We start from the raw sequence: 27,500 nt of genomic DNA, 5'->3' as shown, positions 1-27,500 counted from the left end.
TTACGGTGTGAAAGTCTTCGTACGGCACGCTGTATCTGCTTACAAGATGGGACTTCTTTACAAGGTGGAATTCAGGTGGTGTACACGAGAAGAAGACTAACCCAGTAAGGGCACTACGTCAGAACAGGGTTGTATTATTAAAAACATATGATGTGGAATATTATATCTCTGGCGCCCCTGCACATAATATAACTTTATTATTGTCCTTAATTAAAATAACGGTGGTTAAAACGGGTATTAAAACACCCAATTGTATCCGGTGGCAGAAACTTGTAATGATGAAGTGCAGGATACCTCGAGGTGGCGAAAGGGTTAAATGTGTCCTTTCACGTGCCCTGCCCGAGTAATATGCCCCAGGCTTGCGATGTGGTACTAGCTAGTCCACTAGTCACTGAATGTGAACCACGCTACCTCCAACGGTACAACACTTGCAGCCAGACCAGCAATTGATATTATAGGCGGTCATAACACATAGTTATGAAAGATGCACAGGGTTAAATACAATATATTGAAATAACCTGCATACTGTACATATGTATAGGTAATACACACGCGTGTAATAATGTCATGGCGGTGATCCGTGGGTGGGGAAGGAACATGTCCACGTAGAAGATATAACCCCAGTTAGTGCACTCTGTCATAACCTGGCTGTGTGGTGAAGGAATTACAAATCATTAAACTTTATTGGTGTCCATTAAAATAAAGTGGAATAAAACCAGCATTAAACAAAAAGTTTGTGTCCCATGTGTCACGCTTGCGCTCTCCTCACAAGCGCAGGGAAAGGGAAGGACCCGTTAGCGAGGTGGGGAATCCGCAAGGGATACGAAGGGAGTAAGTTGCCGCGCAGCTGGGGATCGGCGCACGTAGGCACGTGACCGCGCGCATGAGAATGCGCAACGCGTCCGGAGGTGCGAAGCCAAGCTCAGAGACACGACTGATCCAGCTGCATGTGCGCGCATGCTCTGACAGCAGAGCAGGAGAGCGCGCGTTCTCAGGCACCAACGCGGGGGTTGTGGGAAGCCAACGCTTCAGCACGGGAGTCTGGAAACGGAAACTAGGAACATGGGCATGGAGTCCAGAGCACAAGGTAACATCCAGAGAAGGATTGCTTCTTGGAGAACGTACAGACTTCTTAAAGGCATAGTGACAGAAACAGCAAGGTGCAGCGAAACTAAACATAACATAAGGGTTCTTAGTCTAATCCATTGGCCAAGGAATTATAAGCCTGCTACCACGTCAAGGTGAACCCTACTAAGCAGGTACATACACTACCCAACGATAAACTAACCTCAGTAGTATAAGAGTGACTGTCCCAGTCTTCCGGAATCCAAAGGAGAGTAAAGATCCCAAGGAGGTCCAGCCAGGAAGAGCGTGCGATGGGTTCTAGCAGGCACCAGGGCAGGCAGCAAAAGACTAAATGCAAAGAGAAAGTCAAAGAGAGGCTTACTTCCTGTCAGGAGGAAGAGGGCAGGATTTGCCAGGAAGCAAGATGGCATTGCTTGCTTCAGAATCCTTAAAGACACAGGATCTTGACTCGCAGCTAGAGGGCGGCGATCAGAAGTAAACAGGTAAGGAAGGGACACGCCACAGGGGGCGTGTTCCGCACATCGTTACAAAGATATATGAATGTCACCTCTGATCCTGCCGCGCAAGTCTTGTCGTTTTAGCTGCAATTGGATCACTGCGTCACACGTTCCGTGCATCGTTACACCATGTGAAAGGCTCTGTGTGCCGAGTCCAGAACACTCTGGCGATGAAGGGGTTAATATATCCCCTATCCTGCAGTTTCAGGTGAGTAACCCAAATTGAGCAGAGTGGTATTCATACATCCGCTGTTCTCAAATGAGAAGTTCCATACCTCCTGGAGAACTCGGCTAACCGTCTGGTCAGACAAAGTAAAAATCTGTAAGGGGAACCTGTATCAGGTATACATTAATGTGTGATAACCAGGCGGGATGTGGTAAAGCACACTGTGGTGTGTTAATCGGCTTCAATAGGGGATCTATAGGTGAGGTGCCAGATCAGTCAGCTGTAAGGGACAGTTAGGTGGGACTTCCAGTTGTGCGTGTACAGGACCAGAATATGATGTGGTGTTTGTTGGTCACTGAAGCCACTGTACCATGCTGGCTGAGCGCAGCAATCCCGAATGTGACTGGCTGGTGCAGGGGGTCGGGGGTCAGTGTGAGAGGGGAACTGTAATAACACCGGCACCGTGTGCTGCTCCCGATCCGGTGCCCTAGAGTAACCTGGTCTTGTGTTCTCCATGAGGTATAGAAGTTCTTATCTGAGAATATTAATACCACTCTGCTCGATTTGGGTTACTCACCGGAAACAAGGGTCCACAGAATGAGACCGCGTTATAACCGGGATCGCCTTATAAAATGTTGTCACGCGAGGACTTACCGGCATCTACATCTCTCTCCTCTCTGCAGCTGTCAGCGCTCTCCTCTCTGCTTCATATGGCTGTGTCCACGTGCCGCACTTACGTAAACTTTCGAGCGCAGAGGAGGTTTTTTTTTTTTTTTTAAACATACAATTTAATGCTTTATTGCAAACGGACACATACACCCATGTGGGAATTGAACATTAACACATTTTATATAATACACATGAAAGAGTCGAACTTAAACTCTAGAGCACATTGAAATGGACTGCACTGTAGCGTAGAGGTAGAGAATTGGTACTAATATCCTGGGTTCGATTCCTGTATGATATGGTATAATTTATAAAATAAATAAAAAATAAAATGATAATTTATAAATTATACATAAAAAAAAATTTAGTATTATTTTATAATTTTTAAGTGAAAAATGGTTTTCAGGCAAAAAGTGACACAGTTTGCTCATTTGCATTCTATTTCCCAGAATCCCTTGCTGCAGTGGAAGCACTGTACACTAGGTGATAATGGTGAAAGGCAGGGTTGCAGACCTGTCTGAGACGTGAATGTGCTCACAAGTGATCTTTTTATTTGCTATATGCTATATGGTGGAGGTTTCTTGTTGCCTTTTTCACCCACCATAAATTAAAATGTTGATATATATATATATACAAGCTGAGAGACCCGGTGTTGCCCGGGATGTGAACCGTGAATAAATATGTGTAAATGTTGAATTGTAAACTGTTAATGTCATGTGAATGTTATGACAGTCACAGACACTTACACACACACACACACACACACACACACACACACACACACACACACACACACACACACACACACACACACACACACACACACACACACACACACACACACACACACACACACACACACACACACACACACACACACACACACACACACACACACACACTCTCACACACTCTCACACACTTTCACACAGTCACAGACACTTACACAGACTTATACACACTCATACACACTCTCCCACTCACACACTTACACACACTCTCACTCAATCAGACACTTACACAGTTACACACACTCACACACAGTCACATACACTTACACACAGTTTCACAGTCACAGACACTTACACACACTTTCACACATTCACAGACACTTACACACACTTACACACACTCACAGACACTCACACACACTCTCACACACTTACACACACCAGCACCAACACCCGCTCCCCCCCCCTCCTCCTGCGCAGGCAGCGGTTACAACGGTGGGGAGAAGGTGAAGCGGGGACCGGAGGGGCATCCCCCCTCCCATCTCACGTCCCGCGGCCTGTCACGCGGTGACAGGGGGGAGCCGGGACCGGAGGGGCATCCCCCCTCCCATCTCCTGTCCCGCGGGCTGTCACGCGGTGACAGGGGGAAGCCGGGACCGGAGGGGCATCCCCCCTCCCATCTCCTGTCCCGCGGCCTGTCACGCGGTGACAGGGGGAAGCCGGGACCGGAGGGGCATCCCCCCTCCCATCTCCTGTCCCGCGGGCTGTCACGCGGTGACAGGGGGGAGCCGGGACCGGAGGGGCATCCCCCCTCCCATCTCCTGTCCCGCGGCCTAGGGGGGAGCCGGGACCGGAGGGGCATCCCCCCTCCCATCTCCTGTCCCGCGGCCTAGGGGGGAGCCGGGACCGGAGGGGCATCCCCCCTCCCATCTCACATCCCGCGGCCTGCCACACAGTGACAGGGGGGAGCCGGGACCGGAGGGGCATCCCCCCTCCCATCTCCTGTCCCGTGGGCTGTCACGCGGTAACAGGGGGAAGCTGGGACCGGAGGGGCATCCCCCCTCCCATCTCCTGTCCCGCGGCCTGTCACGCCGTAACAGGGGGGAGCGGTGACCGGAGGGGCATCCCCCCTCCCATCTCCTGTCCCGCGAGGTGAAGGGGTGAAGATGCGCTGATGCGGCGGCCATTTTGTATTTTCCACGACCGCGTTTTAACGGGGTTTACGACAGGAAGGCTTTATTTTAATGGTTAAGCAGTGTGTCGCATGAGGCTGAAGGTGAGTCGGGCGGGGGGGTGTTTGAGGGGGGGGGTGTTTGTGGGGGGGGTTGGTTTGTGGGGTGTGTGGGGTTTGTGGGGGGTGGGGGGGGTGGTTTTGTGTGGCACCGGAGTGTTTTTGGAGTGTTGTGTTGCAAGGTATATGAATTAATTTGGTGCCGACTGGAAGGCTTTATTTTTCCGGTGAAGCAGTGTGTCGCATGAGGCTGAAGGTGAGTTGTGTTGTGTCCTGCGGTTTTCAGGTGCTTACACAATATATATAGAGAGTCTGTACCTGATTCCTTTTGGTGGTAGCAGCCGGTGAGGGTTTAAGTGCGTTCAGAGATGAGAGCTGTGAAGCGTCATCTCCCAGAGCAGTGAGAGTTAGGTGCGTTCCCAAAGCTCAGTGAGGGCTGGGAGAGTGAGGCAGTGGTGAGGTGTGCGGGGGCGGGCCAAGGGGGCCTTGAAACAGTGGTGTGAGTGTGTCAGGCCAATGAGAGGTGTGGGGGGAGGGCCAAGGGGGTGGTGTCAGTGTGTGAGGGGGTGGTGTTAGTGTGTGAGGGGGCGGGCCAAGGGGGTGGTGTGAGTGTGTGAGGCCAATGAGAGGTGTGTGGGGGCGGGCGGGGGCGGGCGGGGCAAGGGACCAGTGATATTGCCGCTAGGGACAGGGAACACACCAGGGAAACATACATACATAAAATGCTTTCAAAAATATATAGTAGATATGTATTCAGCACTCAATAGGTTAAGCTGTTTTAAGAAATCTTGTGATCAGTGTGAAACTAATAGAATGCAATGTTATTGGTATCAGGGGCAACTTGAAACCAAGTTGTATGATGCCCATTTTAGTGATAAGACTTGTTTTTGTAAGTTCCTAATGTTCCTGAGATAAGGTACGTGATGGTAACAACAGAAAAACAAGTATGTAAACAAGTACGTCATTTAGTTGGCTGAGACAGTGATGTATATCTCTTCGATCCAAGGGTATAAAATGTAGCTGTCGCAGGATACGCCACTGCCTTCTCAGATACATGCCACCTTGAATAGAAGTATTTTGTATGTTGTATCCTTGCTGAATCGCTGAGCTGATTGAAGAAATAAAGATTGCTGATTTGAACGGCAAACCTGATTCCCGATTATTACATTGCCGAAGTTTTTCTCACCGTTGACATCTCTTGACATCTCCAGTTGAGTTCCTCAAGACCCCACCATGATGTTCCAGGCAGTCTCATCCCTCCTCCTCCTTTCTCTCTTCTCAGTAGGACAAGGGAACCCTAAATATGACATCAGTGTCTCCAACGGTGGTGAATTGGGTGAATGGGGGCCAGTTGAAATGTGTCCCGATGGTTCCCATGCCAGAGGATTCTCTCTCAAGGTGAGATAAATATATACAGTAATAATAATATGATTTCTTGCATGGCAATGTATGTGCTTCTGTATATGGGATTTTGATGGCACAATATTTAAATTGCCCCGCAGAACTTACAATCTAACTTTGCAGGCGCAGTCAAATATTTTAACTTATGTCAGGACTACTTCAGAGGCCAGCTAATTACGGCAAAAATCTCCTTTATAACTGTGATTTATACTTTTTACTCTCAGTATTTAGAAGTAGCCGATACTCCCTCCCCACGTATTAGATAACCCCCTTTCATTGTCCATATTAGACACTATGGGGGCTGTGCACAAAGCAGTGATACAGTAAGTGTTTTTAAGTGAGATAAATGCCGTTATGGCGCAATTTATGGCGCAACTTTTTTATCAATGACGGTGTTTTGGTGATAAAAAGCCTTATAAGTGCGATACTGCAGTGTTATCACTGCTTTGTGAATCGCGCTGCACGCAATTTTGCACCATAAGGCATTTATCTCACTTAAAACCCCCTTACAGTATCACTGCTTTGTGCATAGACCCCCCTGTGTGATGGGGACGATGCACCCAATAGGTTAACCATTGACTGGCATAGTGTTAAATGATGCCCATATTATATGGGCATGATGTATCCACTGTGCCATTCAATTGTTTTATTGGCAGTTGTTATGCATTTAGTTAGCCATTTGATGTGATTCATTTTGCAATGTACAGTAAGGTGTTTTATTTTGGCCTGTTTTTTTATTCCTTCACAATTTCTTGCTATAGTGGTAAATAAATTATGCCCGTATTTTATGAGCATGATGTACCACTGTACCAATGAATGGGTGAAGGGTAATTGCCTGGGGAGGGTGGTTAGGCTTCCTTGGTGGGTAGGGGGGGTTATTTAAAAGTATTTTTTTTGGGGGGGGGGCACACAATTGGTACCGAAGGCCATTGTGGACCCCCAGACACCCGAGGGGATCACCCGGGAACACCCACCGGCCTGTTGTATTAACGGTGTGCTGAAAAAAAGGTAAACAATGCTTTCTGACTGTCTCCGTTTCGTTTTGGCGTGCTTTTAAAGTACGATGATGTATCACTGCTTAGTAAACTGGCAAAAAACTGTGCGTTTGCCGATAAAGCGCTGTTATCACTGCTTAGTGAATCGCGCCGCAGGCAGTATTGGACTTAAAAGTCATTTATCGGACTTAAAAGCAGTTACCACTGCTTAGTGCATAGCCCCCTATATATAGGAAATATTACAATCCTCTTTAAATCACTTTTTGCAAATTCACTTTTTAACCTCACTTTTCTATCCCTCGCCCCTTTTCCCTTTGAGAAATCTCCTTACATTCCCTAATATAAATCCTTTTACTCTCCCTATCAGTAATTACCATTGTTTTACCTATTTAGTTAATCCTTCCCCCCCCCCGTACTATCCCCCTGATAGAAATCCTTTTATCTCTCCCCCCTATTAGAAATCTCACTTATCCTCCCCTATCATAACCCCCCTTATTCCCTCTATTAATCATCCCACTTATTCTACCCTATAAAAAATCCTCTTTAGTCTCCCACTACGTTATATCCCCTTTATACGTCCCCTATTAGAATCCCCCTTACTCCCCCTATTAGAATCCCCTTACTCCCCTATTAGAATCCCCCTTACTCCCTGTGGCAGGACGGCCTGTAGCCGAGGTCAGGGAACAGTCCACACGTGTAGTTTCAGGATAATGAAAAATGTTCAATGGCTTTATTTCTCCACAGTAACATAACATGCGGGTACACGGTCCCTTTAACAAAATAAATCCTGCTCCATGATGGGAGAAAAACTGACTAACACAGCAGACCTATCTAGCAGGCTGGCTGGCTAAACCATAACCAAACCTTCAGAGTCTTTTAAGCAGTCATGAAAACAAATGAAACAAATCTTACTTTAGCTGCAGTAAGTAGTCTGTTGTATCCTTCTGGCTAGCAGCACATCTATCAGTGTGCTCTTGTCTGAGAGAGCCAGCTACTGCTGGTAACAAGATCCTTTTCTACCTTTCTGGCTCTCAGGTGTCAGCTTACTTCCTGACTACCCAAGTTCCACCTGAGTTAACCCTTATGAGTGCTGGATGAAGCACTCAGACATATGTCTCCCAGGCGTAACTGATAGGAGTTGACTTCACTCTGTCACATACCTCCCCTGTTTGTGTGGCTAGTGTCCCACACGGCTGAAGCCCGACCCTCCACTCCTTCCCTTGACAAAAAGTCAGCATTTCCTTGGTCCTTTCCAGGTCTATGCTGAATATCAAACGAGAAGGGATGGAGGGCAATATATCACCTGGTCAACCTTGGATTTGTGTCCTTCATGGTGTTTAACCACTTCAAGGGCGCATGGTCAGTGACCAGGGTGATGTGTACTCCGGCGACATAATGTCTCAAGGCCTCAATTGCCCATTTTACAGCGAGGCACTCCTTCTCAATAACGGAATACCTCACTCCCCTTGGGAACAGCTTCCAGCTGATGAACAGTATGGGGTGTTCAACACCATCAAATTTCTGAGACAGCACTGCTCCCAGTCCTACCTCTGAGGCATCCGTCTGGATGATGAAGGGCTCTTTAAAATCTGGGCTCCGAAGAGCGGGGCCCTCTGACAGGCACTTTTTTAGCATGTCAAAGGCGTCTTGGCACTCCCAAGACCATTTAACTTGGGTTGGGGCACTCTTTTTTGTCAGATCTGTTAGGGGTGCAGAAATTTCCAAAAAATTGGGGATAAACCGCCGGTAATACCCTGCTAACCCCAAAAGGGAGCGGACCTGTGTCTTTGTCTGTGGGGTGGGGACTTCCTTTATGACGGCCACCTTGCTAGCTAGTGGCCTTACTATCCCTTCCCCAACGGCATAGCCCAAGTACTTTGTAGTGGATTTACCCTGGGCACATTTTTTTGGATTTGCAGTGAGTCCTGCTTCTCTTAAGGACGTTAGGACTGCCCTTAACCTTTTTATATGAGACTGCCAGTGTCTGCTATAGATGACAATGTCATCCAAGTAGGCCGCGGCATATGCCCTATGGGGTCGTAGTACCTTGTCCATTAACCTTTGGAACGTGGCTGGAGCCCCATGTAACCCAAATGGCATAGTGACGAATTGGTATAAACCGAGAGGGGTGGCGAAGGCATTTTTGCATTTGGATTCTTCCGCTAGAGGTCTGCCAATATCCTTTCATGAGATCTAGGGTGGAGATATACTCTGCTTTACCAAGCGAATCAAGCAATTCATCCACCCTAGGCATTGGATATGCATCAAATCTGGATACAGCATTTACCTTTCGCAGATCTACGCAAAACCTCACCTTCCCATCTGGTTTAGGGACCAACATGATAGGGCTACACCATTCGCTGTGGGACTCCTCGATCACGCCCAATTCCAACATGTCTATTATCTCCCTCTCTACCAGGTCTTTTCGGCACTCTGGCAATCTATAGGGACGGGACCGTACTTTTACGCCAGGTTCTGTCTCAATCCTACGGGACACTAAATCAGTCTGCCCTGGCAGCTCAGAAAAAACATCTGAGAACTGGTCACATACATCAAGTAGGTCTGACCTTTATTCCGTTGTTAACTGCTCTCCGATGGGAACCTGATGGTCAGTGTACGTACTACCCTTTGGAAGCTTTGGACCCAAATCCGTCTCTCCTTCCCGAGGGTGAATGAACAGCGATCTCATCGTTTTCCAGGGTTTCAGGAGGTTCACGTGGTAGATTTGTTTACCCTTCCTGGACCCTGGTTGAGAGTTCTCATAGTTCACCTCCCCGGTGCGGCGGAGGACTTGGAAAGGACCCTGCAACTTCGCAAGGAGTTTACTCTCTGATGTCGGTAGTAGTAGCATCACTTGGTCCCCAGGTTGGAAGACCCTCAAGTGAGCATTCTGGTTGTACTGCCTCTCTTGACGTTCTTGAGCAGATTTGAGGTTTTCCTTCGCAAACCGACCTATCATGTCTAGGCGGTTTCTAAGGTCTATGACATACTGAAGGTTATTCTTGGAGGGGGAGGGCTCCTACTCCCAGGATTCCTTCAGTAGGTCGAGAATACCCCGAGGTTGGCGTCCATATAGGAGCTGAAACGGGGAGAAGCCTGTGGATGATTGGGGAATTTCTCATACCGCAAACAAGAGGAAAGGGAGAAGTTCATCCCAAGCTCGCTTTTCAGTGTTCACAAACTTCCTAAGCATAGATTTTAAAGTACGGTTAAACCTCTCTACCAATCCATCAGTCTGAGGATGGTAGACCGAGGTCCGGACTGATTTTACCTCCAATAACTTCAGGACATCCTGCATTAACTTTGCCATGAAATTTGTTCCCTGGTCAGTTAACATTACTTGGGGAAGTCCTACCCTAGAAAACAGTTCTAACAGCCTGTGAGCAACCTGTTTAGCAGTGGCTGATCTCAGAGGGAAGGCCTCAGGATATCTGGTGGCATAATCAACAACAACGAGTATAAATTTATGTCCCTTCGCAGAGGGTTCTAAAGGTCCGACCAGATCTACCCCAATTCTCTCGAATGGGATGGCTACCAAGGGCAGAGGAACCAAGGGAGCCGGCTTTTGTCCTTTTTGGCTAGTTAACTGGCATTCAGGACATGTCTCACATAGTTTCATGATGTCACCATGTATGCCTGGCCAGTAAAACCGGGACGAGATGCGGTCCGTGGTCTTATCTCTGCCCAAATGACCACCCCATGGGAGATTATGGGCTAGGGTGAACACTGTTTTAATCAACCCTTTAGGGACTAGCATCTGTCGAATGACCTCCCCTGTTCGTGTAACCTTATTCACACGATATAGTATGTCATTCAACAGTTCAAAATGTGGATACACTTTTACACCTTGTTCATCTATTATCTTGTTGTTGACCTGTACCACCTTCTCATATTGTCTAGTCAGAGCTGGGTCCTCCCTCTGCCTCTGACGGAAGTCAGGAAGATCCAGGGCTGGCAACACTCCCGTATCTATCTGTTCCCCACCCTGGTCATCCCCGGCCATGACCTGCAGTCCTTTGGGCTGACTAATGTTACCAAAAGTCCCAGCCTTTCTTAACCAGTCCTCTTTTTCCGTACGTTTCTGTTTACGTGTCTTTGGGACATGGTGTCTACGGGGGAAAATCTCTGGGGAAAAAGGGAACAATTCTCCGGGCTTCTCCGGTACCAGAGAAGTAGGCTCTGTAGGAGAAGGGGCCAACAATGTTTCGAGGTAGGGCTAGTCTCGGCCAAGTAGAACAGGAGCAGGTAGCCAGGGAGCAACTCCCACTAGTAGGCTGGCCTCTTTATCCTGGATACGTAGTAGAACGTTCGCCGTCGGGTATCTCTTTGTAGCCCCATGGATACACTCAATATTCCAAGGAGAGTCATAAGATAGTCTATTGCTTGGAATTAGGCCCTCTAGGATCAGGGTTTTTCCAGAGCCCGAGTCCAGCATGGCGTTTACTTTTGTCCCCTCCAGAGTTGCTGGGACTAACCACGGATTGTGGTCCCCTCGGAGACAAGCTGTGGCAGTGGTTCTGCCATATGAACAGTCCATCTCCTCATCTCCTGAGTCCGCAAACTCGGTCGTCCGCGGAAGCTCTCGACGGGGCTCGTGTTTGGACCTCTCCGCTGTTGGATGGGGTCATCCCTTCTGGTTGGTGGGGTTATCCTCTCCACTGGGTGGGTGACAGGAGTCCAGGTTCTTGGGGAATACTGTGGGTGGCGGCCTCCCTTGAGTGATCCAGTGGCCTCGGACCCAGGATGGGCGTCTCTGCCGGAGTTTGTACCAGGAACCATCTGAGATGGGAAAGGGTCTTCTGATCAGGTTGACTGGATCTCCCGAGCTGGCGGGTTGTAGACCCTTCGATTGTCTGCTCTCCTGCCTCTAGCATCACCGGAAGCAACTGGTGTTTGCACCGGCCGTTCCCAGCTATCCTGTTGGGTGTCGTCGCCCAGGAAGTTTTCCACCAAGCAGACCGCTGAATCCAGGGAAAATGCAGCGTGTCTTTTTACCCAGGAGCGGGAGGAGGGGGGCAGTATCTGTATGAACTGCTCAAGCACAAACTGTTTAAGGATCTCTGCCTTGTCACGTTTTTCCGATTGTATCCACCTGGTACATAAGTCTACTAAGCGGTGGGCTACGACCCGGGGTCTGTCTCTGTTTGTATATTTGACTGTCCGGAACCGCTGTTGGTAGGTCTCTGGAGTGAGGCCTAGGCGATCCAGAATAGCAGCCTTTAGTTGCTGATAGTCCATGGCCTCGTCTGCTGGAAGAGCCTGGTAGGCTGCCTGAGCTTCCCCTATGAGGAGTGGAGCAAGAGTCGTTACCCAGCGATCAACTGTCCAGCCATGGGCCGTGGCTACCCTTTCAAAAGTGAGGAGAAATGCCTCTGGGTCTTCGTTTGGCTTCATTTAAACAGCATCACTGGTGGGTTATTTGGAATCCCTGGTCTGCCTGGGGTTGGGCCTTCGACCAGCAGTTGGAGTAGCTTTTCCTCTCGCCGGGGCTGTTGCTCATCTTGCTGGGCTTGTCGCTCAGCTTGTTGGGCTTGATGTTCTGCTTGCTTGGCCTGCCATTGTATTTGCTGGGCCTGTTGCTCAGCTTGTTTCTCTGCTAGCTAGAGCTGTTGCTCAAGGAACTGAGAAAAAAAAAATTCCATTTTTTTTTTTCTGTGTGGCCCTTCAGATACAGGGGTTGTCCGTCATCTCAGTTCTGACACCACTTGTGGCAGGGCGGCCTGTAGCCGAGGTCAGGGAACAGTCCACACGTGTAGTTTCAGGATAATGAAAAATGTTCAATGGCTTTATTTCTCCACAGTAACATAACATGCGGGTACACTGTCCCTTTAACAAAATAAATCCTGCTCCATGATGGGAGAAAAACTGACTAACACAGCAGACCTATCTAGCAGGCTGGCTGGCTAAACCATAACCAAACCTTCAGAGTCTTTTAAGCAGTCATGAAAACAAATGAAACAAATCTTACTTTAGCTGCAGTAAGTAGTCTGTTGTATCCTTCTGGCTAGCAGCACATCTATCAGTGTGCTCTTGTCTGAGAGAGCCAGCTACTGCTGGTAACAAGATCCTTTTCTACCTTTCTGGCTCTCAGGTGTCAGCTTACTTCCTGACTACCCAAGTTCCACCTGAGTTAACCCTTATGAGTGCTGGATGAAGCACTCAGACATATGTCTCCCAGGCGTAACTGATAGGAGTTGACTTCACTCTGTCACACTCCCCCTATTAGAATCCCCCTTACTCCCCTATTAGATATCCCCCTTACTCCCCCTATTAGATATTCCCCTTACTCCCCCTATTAGAATCCCCCTTACTCCCCTATTAGAATCTCCCTTACTCACCTATTAGAATTCCTTTTACTCCCCTATTAGAATACCCTTACTCTCCCTATTAGAATCCCCTTACTCCCCTATTAGAATCCCCTTACTCTCCCTATTAGAATCTCCCTTACTCCCCTATTAGAATTCCTTTTACTCCCCCTATTAGAATCCCCCTTACTCCCCGTATTAGAATCCCCCTTATTCCCCCTATTAGAATCCCCCATACTCCCCCTATTAGAAATCCCCTTACTCCCCCTATTAGAAATCCCCTTTGCTTTCCCATTATCCCCTAAATCCCAAACCTCACTATAACACCCCACAGTTGGTCCGAGTTTCTGGCCCAGATTTGGGGTGCAGATATCTCAATTATTGACATCCGATGTCCCATACCAGGGCCTGTAAGTCGGGAAGAAGCGGGTCCCTGAGTCAGAAATCAAAGCAGCCTAAGAATTGCCCCATTACTCCGTTCTGCCCCCACTGCTGCCTTCTTACCCAATTTAGGTCTGTACCCTAATAAGAAGTGTTACCTGTAACCCCATAAAGTGCCCCTCGTTCTAATATCCCACAATTAGGATTAATCTGAGAAGCAACATAGGTAAATTATATGGTCAGGTCAGTGACGTGTTTAATGGGTTAAATGGTCAGTCCCACATAGGGGCAAAGTGACCTAATGACAGAGGGTGAGAGGGGGAGAGTGGGGATGAAAGTGGGAGGGTGGGGATGAGAGGGGGAGGGTGGGGATAAGAGGGGGAGGGTGGGGATGAAAGGGGGAGGGTGGGGATGAGAGGGGGAGGGTGGGGATGAGAGAGGGAGGGTGGGGATGAGAGAGGGAGGGTGGGGGTGAGAGAGGGAGGGTGGGGGTGAGAGGGGAGGGTGGGGGTGAGAGGGGGAGGGTGGGGGTGAGAGGGGGAGGGTGGGGATGAGAGCGGAGTGTGGGAATGAGAAGGGGAGGCTCTTTCAAATTTTAGTTACGCCGCTGGCCCCTATTAGAATTTCAGTGGTTAAAGGGTCAGTCCCACCTAGGAGCATATTGACCTAATGACAGGGACGTGTTTAATGGTTTAAAGGGTCAGTCCCACGTGGGAGCAAAGTGACCTAATGACAGGGACGTGTTTAATGGTTTAAAGGGTCAGTCCCACGTAGGAGCAAAGTGACCTAATGACAGGGATGTGTTTAATGGGTTAAAGGGTCAGTCCCACCTAGGAGCAAAGTGACCTAATGACCGGGACGTGTGTAATGGGTTAAAGGGTCAGAGCCACGTAGGAGCAAAGTGACCTAATGACAGGGACGCGTTTAATGGGTTAAAGGGTCAGTCCTATCTAGGAGCAAAGTGACCTAATGACAGGGACGTGTTTAATGGGTTAAAGGGTCAGTCCCACGTAGGGGCAAAGTGACCTAATGACAAGGACGTGTTTAATGGGTTAAAGGGTCAGTCCCACGTAGGGGCAAAGTGACCTAATAACAGGGATTAATGGGTTAAAGGGTCAGTCCCATGTAGGGGCAAAGTGACTTAATGACAAGGACGTGTTTAATGGGTTAAAGGGTCAGTCCCACCTAGGAGCAAAGTGACCTAATGACTGGGATGTGTATAATGGGTTAAAGGGTCAGTCCCACCTAGGAGCAAAGTGACCTAATGACAGGGATGTGTTTAATGGTTTAGTGGGTCAGTCCCACGTAGGGGCAAAGTGACCTAATGACAGGGACATGTTTAATGGGTTAAAGGGTCAGTCCCACGTAGGGGCAAAGTGACCTAATGACTAGGACGTGTTTAATCGGTTAAAGGGTCAGTCCCACGTAGGGGCAAAATGACCTAATAACAGGGATTAATGGGTTAAAGGGTCAGTCCCATGTAGGGGCAAAGTGACCTAATGACCGGGACGTGTTTAATGGCTTAAAGGGTCAGTCCCACGTAGGGGCAAAGTGACCTAATGACAGGGACGTGTTTAATGGGTTAAAGGGTCAGTCCAACGTAGGAGCAAAGTGACATAATGACAGGGACGTGTTTAATGGGTTAGAGGGTCAGTCCCACTTAGGGGCAAAGTGACCTAATAACAGGGATTAATGGGTTAAAGGGTCAGTCCCATGTAGGGGCAAAGTGACCTAATGACCGGGACGTGTTTAAAGGGTTAAAGGGTCAGTCCCACGTAGGAGCAAAGTGACATAATGACAGGGACGTGTTTAATGGGTTAAAGGGTCAGTCCCACGTAGGGGCAAAGTGACCTAATGACAGGGACGTGTTTAATGGGTTAAAGGGTCAGTCCCACGTAGGAGCAAAGTGACATAATGACAGGGACGTGTTTAATGGGTTAGAGGGTCAGTCCCACTTAGGGGCAAAGTGACCTAATGACAGGGACGTGTTTAATTGGTTAGAGGGTCAGTCCGACTTAGGTACAAAGTGACCTAATGACAGGGACTTGTTTAATGGGTTAAAGGGTCAGTCCCACGTAGGGGCAACGTGACCTAATGACAGGGACGTGTTTAATGGGTTAAAGGGTCAGTCCCACGTAGGGGCAAAGTGACCTAATGACAGGGACGTGTTTATTGGATTGAGGGGTTATGAGTAGTTATATATGAGATGGATACATTGTAACTGATCTTCCTGATACAGGTGGAAAAATTCCAGTTGTTTGGTGATGATACGTCTCTGAGCGGGATACAGCTGCACTGTGTTAGCAGCAACAACAATGGGGAATATTCAATCCAGTCTACTGAAGGAGCGTAAGTCATTCACAGGACATGCACAGCCACACAGGTCTCTTCTTCACATGTACATAGCTTTCCTAACCTCACAGGTCTCTTCTTCACATGTACAGAGCTTTCCTAACCTCACAGGTTTCTTCTTCATATGTACAGAGCTTTCCTAACCTCACAGGTCTCTTCTTCATATGTACAGAGCTTTCCTAACCTCACATGTCTCTTCTTCACATTTAGAGAGCTTTCCAACCTCCTAGGTCTCTTCTTTACATGTACAGAGCTCACCAAACCTCACAGGTCTCTTCTTCACATGTGCAGAGTTTGCCAAGCATATATTACGATGACAGGATTTTGGGGTGTATAAGGAGGGGTGTATAAGGGAGTTCCGAGGGCAGCAAAATGTTGGGGTGTATAGGGAGGGAAATGAAGGCAGCTGGGAGGATAGCAAGGTATTCGAATATATAGAGAGGTGTATCACCAGGAGATTAAGGGAGGGGGTGATACCACTTTACAGATTAAAAATCCCCTTTCCTCTCACCCTATTAGAGATCCCCTTTCCTCTCACCCTATTAGAGATCCCCTTTACTACCCTGAAGGACGTAGGACAGGGGCGATGCCACTATATAGATAATTGGTCAGATCTCCCCTAAAATCCTGTGCCCCGTCCTACAGGTTAGGTCTCCTCTGCAAAAGCACCTAGGAAGTTTCCTCTTCACCACTAACCACGTCCTCCTTCTTCTCTCTCAGGTGGGGCTCATGGACCTCCCCTGTGTGGTGTCCCAACGGCAACCTCATCGCCTTCCGCTTGAGAGTAAGTCCACCTCAGGGGGACGGTGACGACACTGCCGCCAACAACATCATATTTATGTGCTCAGACAAAACGATACTAGAGGGATCTGGACAATCGTGGGGGACATACGGAGGGTGGAGCCAGTCCTGCAAAATAGGGATCTGTGGCATCAGAACCAGGGTGGAGGAGTACCAAGGAAAAGGAGATGACACGGCCCTCAATGATGTCAAGTTCACCTGCTGTAAAAACCCTTCTTTCTTCTCAACTTCCCCATGAAGGGTCTATATTCAATCGGGAAGGTCTTCGGGGGGTGGGGGGAAGGGTTAAGCCAGCGACGTCTCTAAATATATCTGGTGGAGATGGTTGGAGATGCAGATCTTTTAGGGCCCAAATTAGTGGGACGTTCGTATTGTTCAATATGTAATTTTGAAATAAAATTGAATTTTAATGTAAAATAAAATGGAAGTATTCATTGTGACTATTTGTATCCATTTAACGCATATTTGCTCCATATAACTCCTCCTATTACCCCATATAACCTCTCCCTATATCTCCTCCTTTTACTCTTATAACCACTCCCTATATCTCCTCCTATTAACCATATAACCGCTCCCTATAACTACTTCTTATGTTCCACATTACTGCTTCTTAAACTCCTTCTATTACCCCATATACCCGCTCCCTATAACTCCTCCTATTACCCCATATAACCTCTCCCTATAACTCCTCCTATTTCCACATATAACTACTCCCTATAACTCCTCCTATTGCTTCATATAAATGCTCCCAATATCTCCTCCTATTACCCCATATAACCGCTCCCTATAACTCCTCCTATTACCCCACTTAACCTCTCCCTATAACTCCTCCTATTACCCCACTTAACCTCTCCCTATAACTCCTATTACTCTATATAACCACATATGAAAGAAAGTCATCTCCACCTCTCAGTTACTCCGTAGACCAGTCAGCAGCATGTTGCAGTATTCGGGATATAATCAGCGCGTGAGTATGAATTTGATGGATTATCCCATGAGGATGGGACGTATTTTAGCAATATCGCAGAGGGGTAAATAACATGATCTGGAGGGGTGCTGAATGTGCAGGGGAATGAGAGGGGAGGGGCACGTATGACACCCAGGCCTCTAGCTTGGGGTATCGGGGTCATTGTGGAATCATCTGTTCCATGCGAGGAATCCGGTGTCGGTGTAGAGTAAGACGGAGGGTAGATGATGAGGTCCGTTTTTAACATGTTAAGCTTAAGATAGCAATTAGACATCCACGCGGAGATAACAGAGAGACAGATAGGGATATGAGACAGCAGAGAAGGGGAGCGGTCAGCAGAGGAGAGGTAGATGTGGGTGTCCTCTGCATAGAGGTGGTAGGAAAACCCAATGACTGTGTTAGTTTGCCAAGGAAAGAGGTGTAAGTGGAGAAGAGTAGAGGTCCTAGGGCAGAGTCCTGGGGTACACCGGCTGTGGGTGGGAGTGAGGAGGAGGGTGTGCCAGCACCGGAAACACTGAACGTGCGGTGAGATGGGGAAGATATAAACCAGGAGAGGGCAGACTAATGGAGGTCAATAAAATGGAGAGTGTGCAGAAGTGGGGTCGGTGGGGGGGGAGGGGAGGGTGTGTGTGTGTGTGTGTATGTATTGTGATGCCGTCATTGCCCTCTAAGGGCTAGAATGGGGCAGTTGTGGGACTTTACAGCTCTCATAGAGTTAATCATTCTGGAAAGGTCTGTTCAGCTGTGAGTTAATGAGCTAATTAGCCTAGCCTGTATAGTCAGGAAGTGATACAGAGATTCCCCCCCCCCTCCCATGCAGCCAGACACACCCTGTTGAGAGTTAGGCCTCGGGCATGGTCCGTGCTTATGCGCTGACCCGTGCTGCGTCGCGCTGCTACTCGGCACTGAGCCCCTGCAGCCGCAATGAGAGCGGCTTTAGCAGGGGCTCGCGCACGCTTCCGCAAGCGTGCATAAGTCTTAGCAAAATTTTAAATTCAAGCGCTCAAGGGAGCGCAGTGCCGGTCATGTGAGCGGTTCGGCCAGTGAGGGCGAACCAGCTCCGTGACGTCACAGCCCACCCCCCCCGACACGCACCTTGACGGACCAAGGCCAGGAAAAGCTTTCCCTCTGCCTCCGCGCGCCTCCGCACGGCTGCAGTCCTATGGACGCAGCCTTAGAAGGACCTCTGATGGGAAATGCCACAGTAAACCGTCTCCCCGTGCAAAGGCCAAGTCCAACCCTTGGCATCAGGAGATCTCCACTTCACCCCTTTCTCCCTTAACCCCACGATCCCTTAACCCCACCTCTATCCCTTAACCCCATGAGATTTCAGGAGATACCGTGTATGTAAGTGTCACGGTAGACCAGTTATTGCCACATTTATACCTGGATCCTTTGATAAAAACAAAAAACGTGAAATCAAATACATTGTAATTTATTCACCTAAAGAACACACACAGCGTAATTACAGAATAACACGAATAAACAGTTACTGGGATGGGGTAAAACGAAATAAACCGTCCACGGAACGAAATGCTCAGAAATCACATCTCTAGGCACCCATCACCAGACGTGGAGATGATGCACAAAAGGAGCCGGGTAATAGTCCTTGCCTAGGAGGCGCTAGCGGCAACCCCTGTTTCTCCGCCAAAATTAAACTTTTCGGTCCCCCAATGTAGGATTAGTTAGCAAATCCTTAGTCCTTACGAATGCTGGAAGCTGGATCCAGATCTTGGTTACGGTGTGAAAGTCTTCGTACGGGTGCTGTATCTGCTTACAAGATGGGACTTCTTTACAAGGTGGAATTCAGGTGGTGTACACGAGAAGAAGACTAACCCAGTAAGGAGTACTCGGCTAACCGTCTGGTCAGACAAAGTAAAAATCTGTAAGGGGAACCTGTATCAGGTATACATTAATGTGTGTTAACCAGGTGGGATGTGGTAAAGCATACGGTGGTGTGTTAACCGGCTTCAATAGGGGATCTATAGGTGAGGTGTCAGATCAGTCAGCTGTAAGGGACAGTTAGGTGGGACTTCCAGTTGTGCGTGTACAGGACCAGAACATGATGTGGTGTTTGTTGGTCACTGAAGCCACTGTACCATGCTGGCTGAGCACAGCAATCCCGAATGTGACTGGCTGGTGCAGGGGGTCGGTGGTCAGTGTGAGAGGGGAACTGTAATAACACCGGCACCGTCTGCTGCTCCCGATCCGGTGCCCTACAGTAACCTGGTCTTGTGTACTCCATGAGGTATAGAAGTTCTTATCTGAGAATATTAATACCACTCTGCTCGATTTGGGTTACTCACCTGAAACAGGGGTCCACAGAATGAGACTGCGTTATAACCGGTATCGCGTTATAAAATGTTGCCACGCGAGGACTTACCGGCATCTACATCTCTCTCCTCTCTGCAGCTGTCAGCGCTCTCCTCTCTGCTTCATATGGCTGTGTCCACGTGCCGCACTTACGTAGACTTTCGAGCGCAGAGGAGGTTTTTTTTTTTAAAACATACAATTCAATGCTTTATTGCAAACGGACACATACACCCATGTGGGAATTGAACATTAACACATTTTATATAATACACATGCAGGAATCGAACCCAGGAGCTTTCATATACTAGTACCAATTCTCTACCTCTACACAACAGGCGTGGTGTGGCAAAACAGACTCTATAAATATACTTAACCTCTAGAGCACATTGCAATGCAATGGACTGCACTGTAGCGTCGAGGTAGAGAATTGGTACTAACATCCTGGGTTCGATTCCTGTATGATATGGTATAATTTCTAAAATAAAAAATAAATAAAATGATAATTTATAAATTATACATAAAAATAAAATAATTATTATTTTATAATTTTTAAATGAAAAATGGTTTTCAGGCAAAAGGTGACACAGTTTGCTCATTTGCATGCTATTTCCCAGAATCCCTTGCTGCAGTGGAAGCACTGTACGCTAGGTGATAATGGTGAAAGGCAGGGTTGCAGACCTTTCTAAGACGTGAATGTGCTCACAAGTGATCTTTTAAATTTGCTATATGCTATATGGTGGAGGTTTCTTGTTGCCTTTTTCACACGCCATAAATTAAAATGTTGATATATATATACATATATATGTATTCAGCACTCAATAGGTTAAGATGTTTTAAGGAATCTTGTGGTCAGTGTGAAACTAAGAGGATACAATGTTATTGGTATCAGGGGCAACTTGAAACCAAGTTGTATGATGCCCATTTTAGTGATAAGACTTGTTTTTGTAAGTTCCTAATGTTCCTGAGATAAGGTACTTGATGGTAACAACAGAAAAACAAGTATGTAAACAAGTACGTCATTTAGTTGGCTGAGATAGTGATGTATTTCTCTTCGATCTAAGGGTATAAAAAGTAACTGTAGCAGGATACGCCACTGCCTTCTCAGATACTCGCCACCTTGAATAGAAGTATTTTGTATGTTGTATCCTTGCTGAATCGCTGAGCTGATTGAAGAAATAAAGATTGCTGATTTGAACGGCAAACCTGATTCCCGATTATTACATTGCCGAAGTTTTTCTCACCGTTGACATCTCTTGACATCTCCAGTTGAGTTCCTCAAGACCCCACCATGATGTTCCAGGCGGTCTCATCCCTCCTCCTCCTCCCTCTCTTCTCAGTAGGACAAGGGAACGCTAAATATGTCATCAGTGTCAGCAACGGAGGTAAATTGGGTGACTGGGGGCCAGTTGAAATGTGTCCCGTCGGTTCCAGTGCCAGAGGATTCTCTCTCAAGGTGAGATAAATATATACAGTAATAATAATATGATTTTTTGCATGGCAATGTATGTGCTTCTGTATATGGGATTTTGATGGCACAATATTTAAATTGCCCCGCAGAACTTACAATCTAACTTTGCAGGCGCAGTCAAATATTTTAACTTATGCCAGGACTACTTCAGAGGCCAGCTAATTACGGCAAAAATCTCCTTTATAACTGTGATTTATACTTTTTACTCTCTGTATTTAGAAGTAGCCGATACTCCCTCCCCACGTATTAGATAACCCCCTTTCATTGTACATATTAGACACTATGGGGGCTGTGCACAAAGCAGTGATACAGTAAGTGTTTTTAAGTGAGATAAATGCTCTTATGGCGCAATTTATGGCGCAATTTTTTTATCAATAACTGTGTTTTGGTGATAAAAAGCCTTATAAGCACGATACTGCAGTGTTATCACTGCTTTGTGAATCGCGCTGCACGCAATTTTGCACCATAAGGCATTTATCTCACTTAAAACCCCTTACAGTATCACTGCTTTGTGCATAGCCCCCCTGTGTGATGGGGACGATGCAACCAATAAGTTGACCATTGACTGGCATAGTGTTAAATGATGCCCATATTATATGGGCATGATGTACCCACTGTGCCATTCAATTGTTTTATTGGCAGTTGTTATGCATTTAGTTAGCCATTTGATGTGATTTATTTTGCAATGTAAGGTGTTTTATTTTGGCCTGTTTTTTTATTCCTTCACAATTTCTTGCAATAGTGGTAAATAAATCATGGCCGTATTATATGAGCATGATGTACCCATTGTACCAATGAATGGGTGAAGGATAGTTGCCTGGGGAGGGTGGTTAGGCCTCCTTGGTGGGTAGGGGGGGTTATTTAAAAGTATTGTTTTTGGGGGGGGCACACAATTGGTACCACAGGACATTGTGGACCCCCAGACACCCGAGGGGATCACACGGGAACACCCACCGGCCTGTTGTATTAACGGTGTGCTGAAAAAAAGGTAAACAATGCTTTCTGACTGTCTCCGTTTCGTTTTGGCGCGCTTTTAAAGTACGATTCACGTATCACTGCTTAGTAAACTGGCAAAAAACTGTGCGTTTGCCGATAAAGCGCTGTTATCACTGCTTAGTGAATCGCGCCGCAGGCTGTATCGGACTTAAAAGTCATTTATCGGACTTAAAAGCAGTTATCGCTGCTTAGTGCATAGCCCCCTATATATTGGAAATATTACAATCCCCTATTATTCCCTTATTGCAAATTCACTTTTTAACCTCACTTTTCTCTCCCTCGCCCTTTTCCCTATGAGAAATCTCCTTACATTCCCTAATATAAATCCTTTTACTCTAAATATCAGTAATGGCCATTGTTTTACCTATTTAGATAATCCCCCCCCCCCGTACTATCCCCCTGATAGAAATCCTTTATCTCTCCCCCCTATTAGAAATCTCCCTTATCCTCCCCTATCATAACCCCAAATTATTCCCTCTATTAATCATCCCATTTATTCTACCCTATAAAAAATCCTCTTTAGTCTCCCACGTTATATCCCCTTTATACGTCCCCTATTAGATATCCTCCTTACTCCCTTTATTAGATATCCCCCTTACTCCCCCTATTAGATATCCCCCTAACTCCCCTATTAGATATCCCCCTTACTCCCCCTATTAGGTATCCCCCTAACTCCCCTATTAGATATCCTCCTTACTCCCCCTATTAGATATCCCCCTTACTCCCCCTATTAGATATCCCCCTTACTCCCCCTATTAGATATCCCCCTAACTCCCCTATTAGATATCCTCCTTACTCCCCCTATTAGATATCCCCCTTACTCCCCCTATTAGATATCCCCCTTACTCCCCTATTAGATATCCCCCTTACTCCCCCTATTAGATATCCCCCTTACTCCCCCTATTAGAATCCCACTTACTCCCCTATTAGAATCCCCCTCACTCTCCTATTAGATATCCCCCTTACTCCCCCTATTAGATATCCCCCTTACTCCCCCTTTTAGAATCCCCCTTACTCCCCTATTAGAATCCCCCTTACTCTCCCTATTTGAATTCCTTTTACTCCCCCTATTAGAATCCCCCTTACTCTCCCTATTAGAATCCCCTTACTACCCTATTAGAATCTCCCTTACTCCCAAATTAGAATTCCTTTTACTCCCCCTATTAGAATCCCCCTTACTCCCCCTATTACAATCCCCCTTACTCCCCCTATTAGAAATCCCCTTACTCCCCCTATTAGGAATCCCCTTTGCTTTCCCATTATCCCCTAAATCCCAAACCTCACTATAACACCCCCCAGTTGGTCCGAGTTTCTGGCCCAGATATGGGGGGCAGATATCTCAATTATTGACATCCGATGACCCATAACAGGGCCTGTAAGTTGGGAAGAAGCGGGTCCCTGTGTCAGAAATCAAAGCAGCCTAAGAATTGCCCCATAACTCCGTTCTGCCCCCACTGCTGCCTTCTTACCCCATTTAGGTCTGTTCCCTAATGAGAAGTGTTACCTGTAACCCCATAAAGAGCCCCCTCGTTCTAATATCCCACAATTAGGATTAATCTGAGAAGCAACATAGGTAAATTATATGGTCAGGTCAGTGACGTGTTTAATGGGTTAAAGGGTCAGTCCCACATAGGGGCAAAGTGACCAAATGACAGGGGCGTGTTTAATGGGTTAAAGGGTCAGTCCCACGTAGGGGCAAAGTGACCTAATAACAGGGATTAATGGGTTAAAGGGTCAGTCCCATGTAGGGGCAAAGTGACCTAATGACAGGGACGTGTTTAATGGGTTAAAGGGTCAGTCCCACCTAGGAGCAAAGTGACCTAATGACAGGGATTTGTTTAATGGGTTAAAGGGTCAGTCCCACGTAGGAGCAAAGTGACCTAATGACAGGGACGTGTTTAAAGGGTTAGAGGGTCAGTCCCACCTAGGAGCAAAGTGACCTAATGAAAGGGACGTGTTTAATGGGTTAAAGGGTCAGTCCCACGTAGGGGCAAAGTGACCTAATGACAAGGACGTGTTTAATGGGTTAAAGGGTCAGTCCCACGTAGGGGCAAAGTAACCTAATAACAGGGATTAATGGGTTAAAGGGTCAGTCCCATGTAGGGGCAAAGTGACCTAAAGACCGGGACGTGTTTAATGGGTTAAAGGGTCAGTCCCACATAAGGGCAAAGTGACCTAATGACAGGGACGTGTTTAATGGCTTAAAGGGTCTGTCCCACGTAGGGGCAAAGTGACCTAATGACAGGGACGTGTTTAATGGGTTAAAGGGTCAGTCCCACGTAGGAGCAAAGTGACCTAATGACAGGGACGTGTTTAATGGGTTAAAGGTTCAGTCCCACGTAGGAGCAAAGTTACCTAATGACAGGGACGTGTTTAATGGGTTAGAGGGTCAGTCCCACTTAGGGGCAAAGTGACCTAATGACAGGGACGTGGTTAATGGGTTAAAGGGTCAGTCCCACGTAGGAGCAAAGTGAACTAATGACAGGGACGTGTTTAATGGGTTAAAGGGTCAGTCCCACCTAGGAGCAAAGTGACCTAATGACCGGGATGTGTTTAATGGGTTAAAGGGTCAGTCCCACGTAGGAGCAAAATGACCTAATGACAGGGACGTGTTTCATGGGTTGAGGGGTTATTAGTAGTTATATATGAGATGGATACATTGTAACTGATCTTCCTGATACAGTTTGAAAAATTCCAGTGGTTTGGTGATGATACGTCTCTGAACGGGATCCGGCTGCTCTGTGTTAGCAGCAACAACAATGAGGAATATTTAATCCAGTCTACTGAAGGAGCGTAAGTCATTCACAGGACATGCACAGCCACACAGGTCTCTTCTTCACATGTACATAGCTTTCCTAACCTCACAGGTCTCTTCTTCACATGTACATAGCTTTCCTAAACTCACAGGTCTCTTCTTCACATGTACAGAGCTTTCCTAACCTCACAGGTCTCTTCTTCACATATACAGAACTTTCAAAATTCCCAGGTCTCTTCTTCACATGTACAGAGCTCGCCAAGCATATATTACGATGACAGGATTTTCGGGTGTATAAAGAGGGGTGTATAAGGGAGTTCCGAGGGCAATCAAAATGTTGGGGTGTATAGGGAGAGAAATTAAGGCAGCTGGGAGGATAGCAAGGTATTCGAATATATAGAGATGGGTATCACCAGGAGATTAAGGGAGGGGGTGATACCACTTTACAGATTAAAAATCCCCTTTACTCTCACCCTATTAGAGATCCCCTTTCCTCTCACCCTATTAGAGATCTCCTTTACTACCCTGAAGGACGTAGGACAGGGGCGATGCCACTATATAGATAATTGGTCATATCTCCCCTAAAATCCTGTGCCCATCCTACAGGGCAGGTCTCCTCTGCAAGAGCACCTAGGAAGTTTCCTCCTTACCACTAACCACATCCTCCTTCTTCTCTCTCAGGTGGGGCTCATGGACCTCCCCTGTGCGGTGCAGCAACGGCAACCTCATCGCTTTCACCTTGTTAGTAAGTCCACCTCAGGGGGGCGGTGACGACACTGCCGCCAACAACATCGTATTTATGTGCTCAGACGAAACGATACTAGAGGGATCTTGGCACGTGTGGGGTTCATACGGAGAGTGGAGCCAGTTCTGCATGTTAGGGATCTGTGGCATCAGCACCAGGGTGGAGGAGTACCAAGGAAAAGGAGATGACACGGCCCTCAATGATGTCAAGTTCACCTGCTGTGAAAACTGAGTCTTCTTTCTTCTCAACTTCCCCATGAAGGGTCTACATTCAATCGGGAAGGTCTTCGGGGGGTGGGGGGAAGGGTTAAGCCAGCGACATCTCTAAATATATCTGGTGGAGATGGTTGGAGATGCAGATCTTTTAGGGCCCAAATTAGTGGGACATTCTTATTGTTCAATTTGAAATTGTGAAATAAAATTGAATTTTAATGTAAAATAAAATGGAAGTATTCATTGTGACTATTTGTATCCATTTAACGCATATTTGCTCCATATAACTCCTCCTATTACCCCATATAACCTCTCCCTATATTTCCTCCTATTAACCATATAACCGCTCCCTATAACTACTTCTTATGTTCCATATTACTGCTTCTTAAACTCCTCCTATTACCCCATGTAGCGGTCATGTAAAATGGCTACAGTCATCTCTCCTGCTGGCAGTAATGCCTAGTAAGTTGTGGGCATGCCAGAAGTAAGTATGGAGGTTTGCCCTCACACCCTGGTGAGGTGCCCTATGTATGGATGGGAGTGGTCACAGGCTCTGACTCCATGGTTAGTGAGGTCAGAGGTGTGTCAGCCTCCAGAGGATATATAAGGCACAGCACTGATCCAAAGTTAGTTCTGTGTGTGTTGGAGTTGTTAAGGAAGGTTAAAGAACACTGCTACGCTGTGATTGATAGACAATTATGACACTGTGACCAGGGACCTGGCACAGGAACTATCTCCCACAAAGGGAGATAGGGAACCCACCAATTACAGGAAGGCGCACCTTTCAAAGGGAAGCAGCTGAACAATGGAGGGCTAGATACACCCCATTGTGGAGGGCAGCTGGCCCACCGCGTTCAATAAAGATGTTGCTGTGTGGACTTATTGCACAGAGGGGACCACCACAGAGGAGTTCCTCATCAGAACCATTCCCATGCGGACGCAGGAATCCTGATGAGGTGGAGGCGCTGCACTGGATATAGGTAGGACTCAGCACACTACCTCAGTTGCCTGTCTGGACGGGTCATCCCTAATACACCATCAAGCGGGAGACTCAGGGGTCCTGTAACCAACAGGTGCACCACCAGACACACTCACCATGTAAAGGGGGCTGGTTAGTCCACAGGGGCCAATGTGAGATTGGGTGGGTCTTGGCCAGTCCACAAAACCCGTTACACCCATATAACCGCTCCCAATATCTCCTCCTATTTTCACATATAACTACTCCCTATAACTCCTCCTATTGCTCCATATAAATGCTCCCAATATCTCCTCCTATTACCCCATATAACCGTTCCCTATAACTCCTCCTATTTCCCAATATAACCCCTCCCTATAACTCCTCCTATTACCCCATATAACTGCTCCATATAATGTAACTTCTACTGCTTCATTTAACAACTCCCTATAAATTCTCCTATTACTCCATATAACC

General features: G+C 47.2%; 3 protein-coding genes across 4 annotated transcripts in view; all 3 read left to right on the top strand.

Annotated features, from left to right (window-relative positions):
• Positions 1–27,500, top strand: part of LOC142470867 (vitelline membrane outer layer protein 1 homolog) — a 230,000-nt gene that overhangs the window by 29,802 nt on the left and 172,698 nt on the right. The gene's annotated exons all lie outside the window — the stretch shown is intronic.
• The window catches only part of LOC142470864 (vitelline membrane outer layer protein 1-like), a 112,784-nt gene continuing 90,687 nt past the window's right edge, over positions 5,404–27,500 (top strand). Inside the window, exons 1-3 of one of the 2 annotated variants that reach the window (XM_075577662.1) lie at positions 5,404–5,775; positions 15,699–15,808; positions 16,532–17,052. In XM_075577662.1, coding sequence (XP_075433777.1) covers positions 5,611–5,775; positions 15,699–15,808; positions 16,532–16,850 — 594 coding nt within the window. In that variant the 5' untranslated portion in view covers positions 5,404–5,610 and the 3' untranslated portion in view covers positions 16,851–17,052. Of the gene's footprint in view, positions 5,776–15,698; positions 15,809–16,531; positions 17,053–27,500 lie in introns of those variants that run through there. The other variant, XM_075577664.1, reaches the window with a different exon arrangement.
• On the top strand, positions 21,001–26,236 carry LOC142471435 (vitelline membrane outer layer protein 1-like). Its single transcript, XM_075578238.1, has 3 exons — positions 21,001–21,345; positions 25,040–25,149; positions 25,793–26,236. Exons 1-3 carry the CDS (start codon positions 21,181–21,183, stop codon positions 26,085–26,087), a joined length of 570 nt encoding a protein of 189 aa, XP_075434353.1. The 5' UTR covers positions 21,001–21,180; the 3' UTR covers positions 26,088–26,236.

This window comes from Ascaphus truei, chromosome 20 (assembly GCF_040206685.1).
Source record: "Ascaphus truei isolate aAscTru1 chromosome 20, aAscTru1.hap1, whole genome shotgun sequence".
In the NCBI taxonomy this organism is placed as follows: Eukaryota; Metazoa; Chordata; class Amphibia; order Anura; family Ascaphidae; genus Ascaphus; species Ascaphus truei.
The sequence above is the reverse complement of the archived record's forward strand: the minus strand, read 5'-3'. Positions and strand labels throughout refer to the sequence as shown.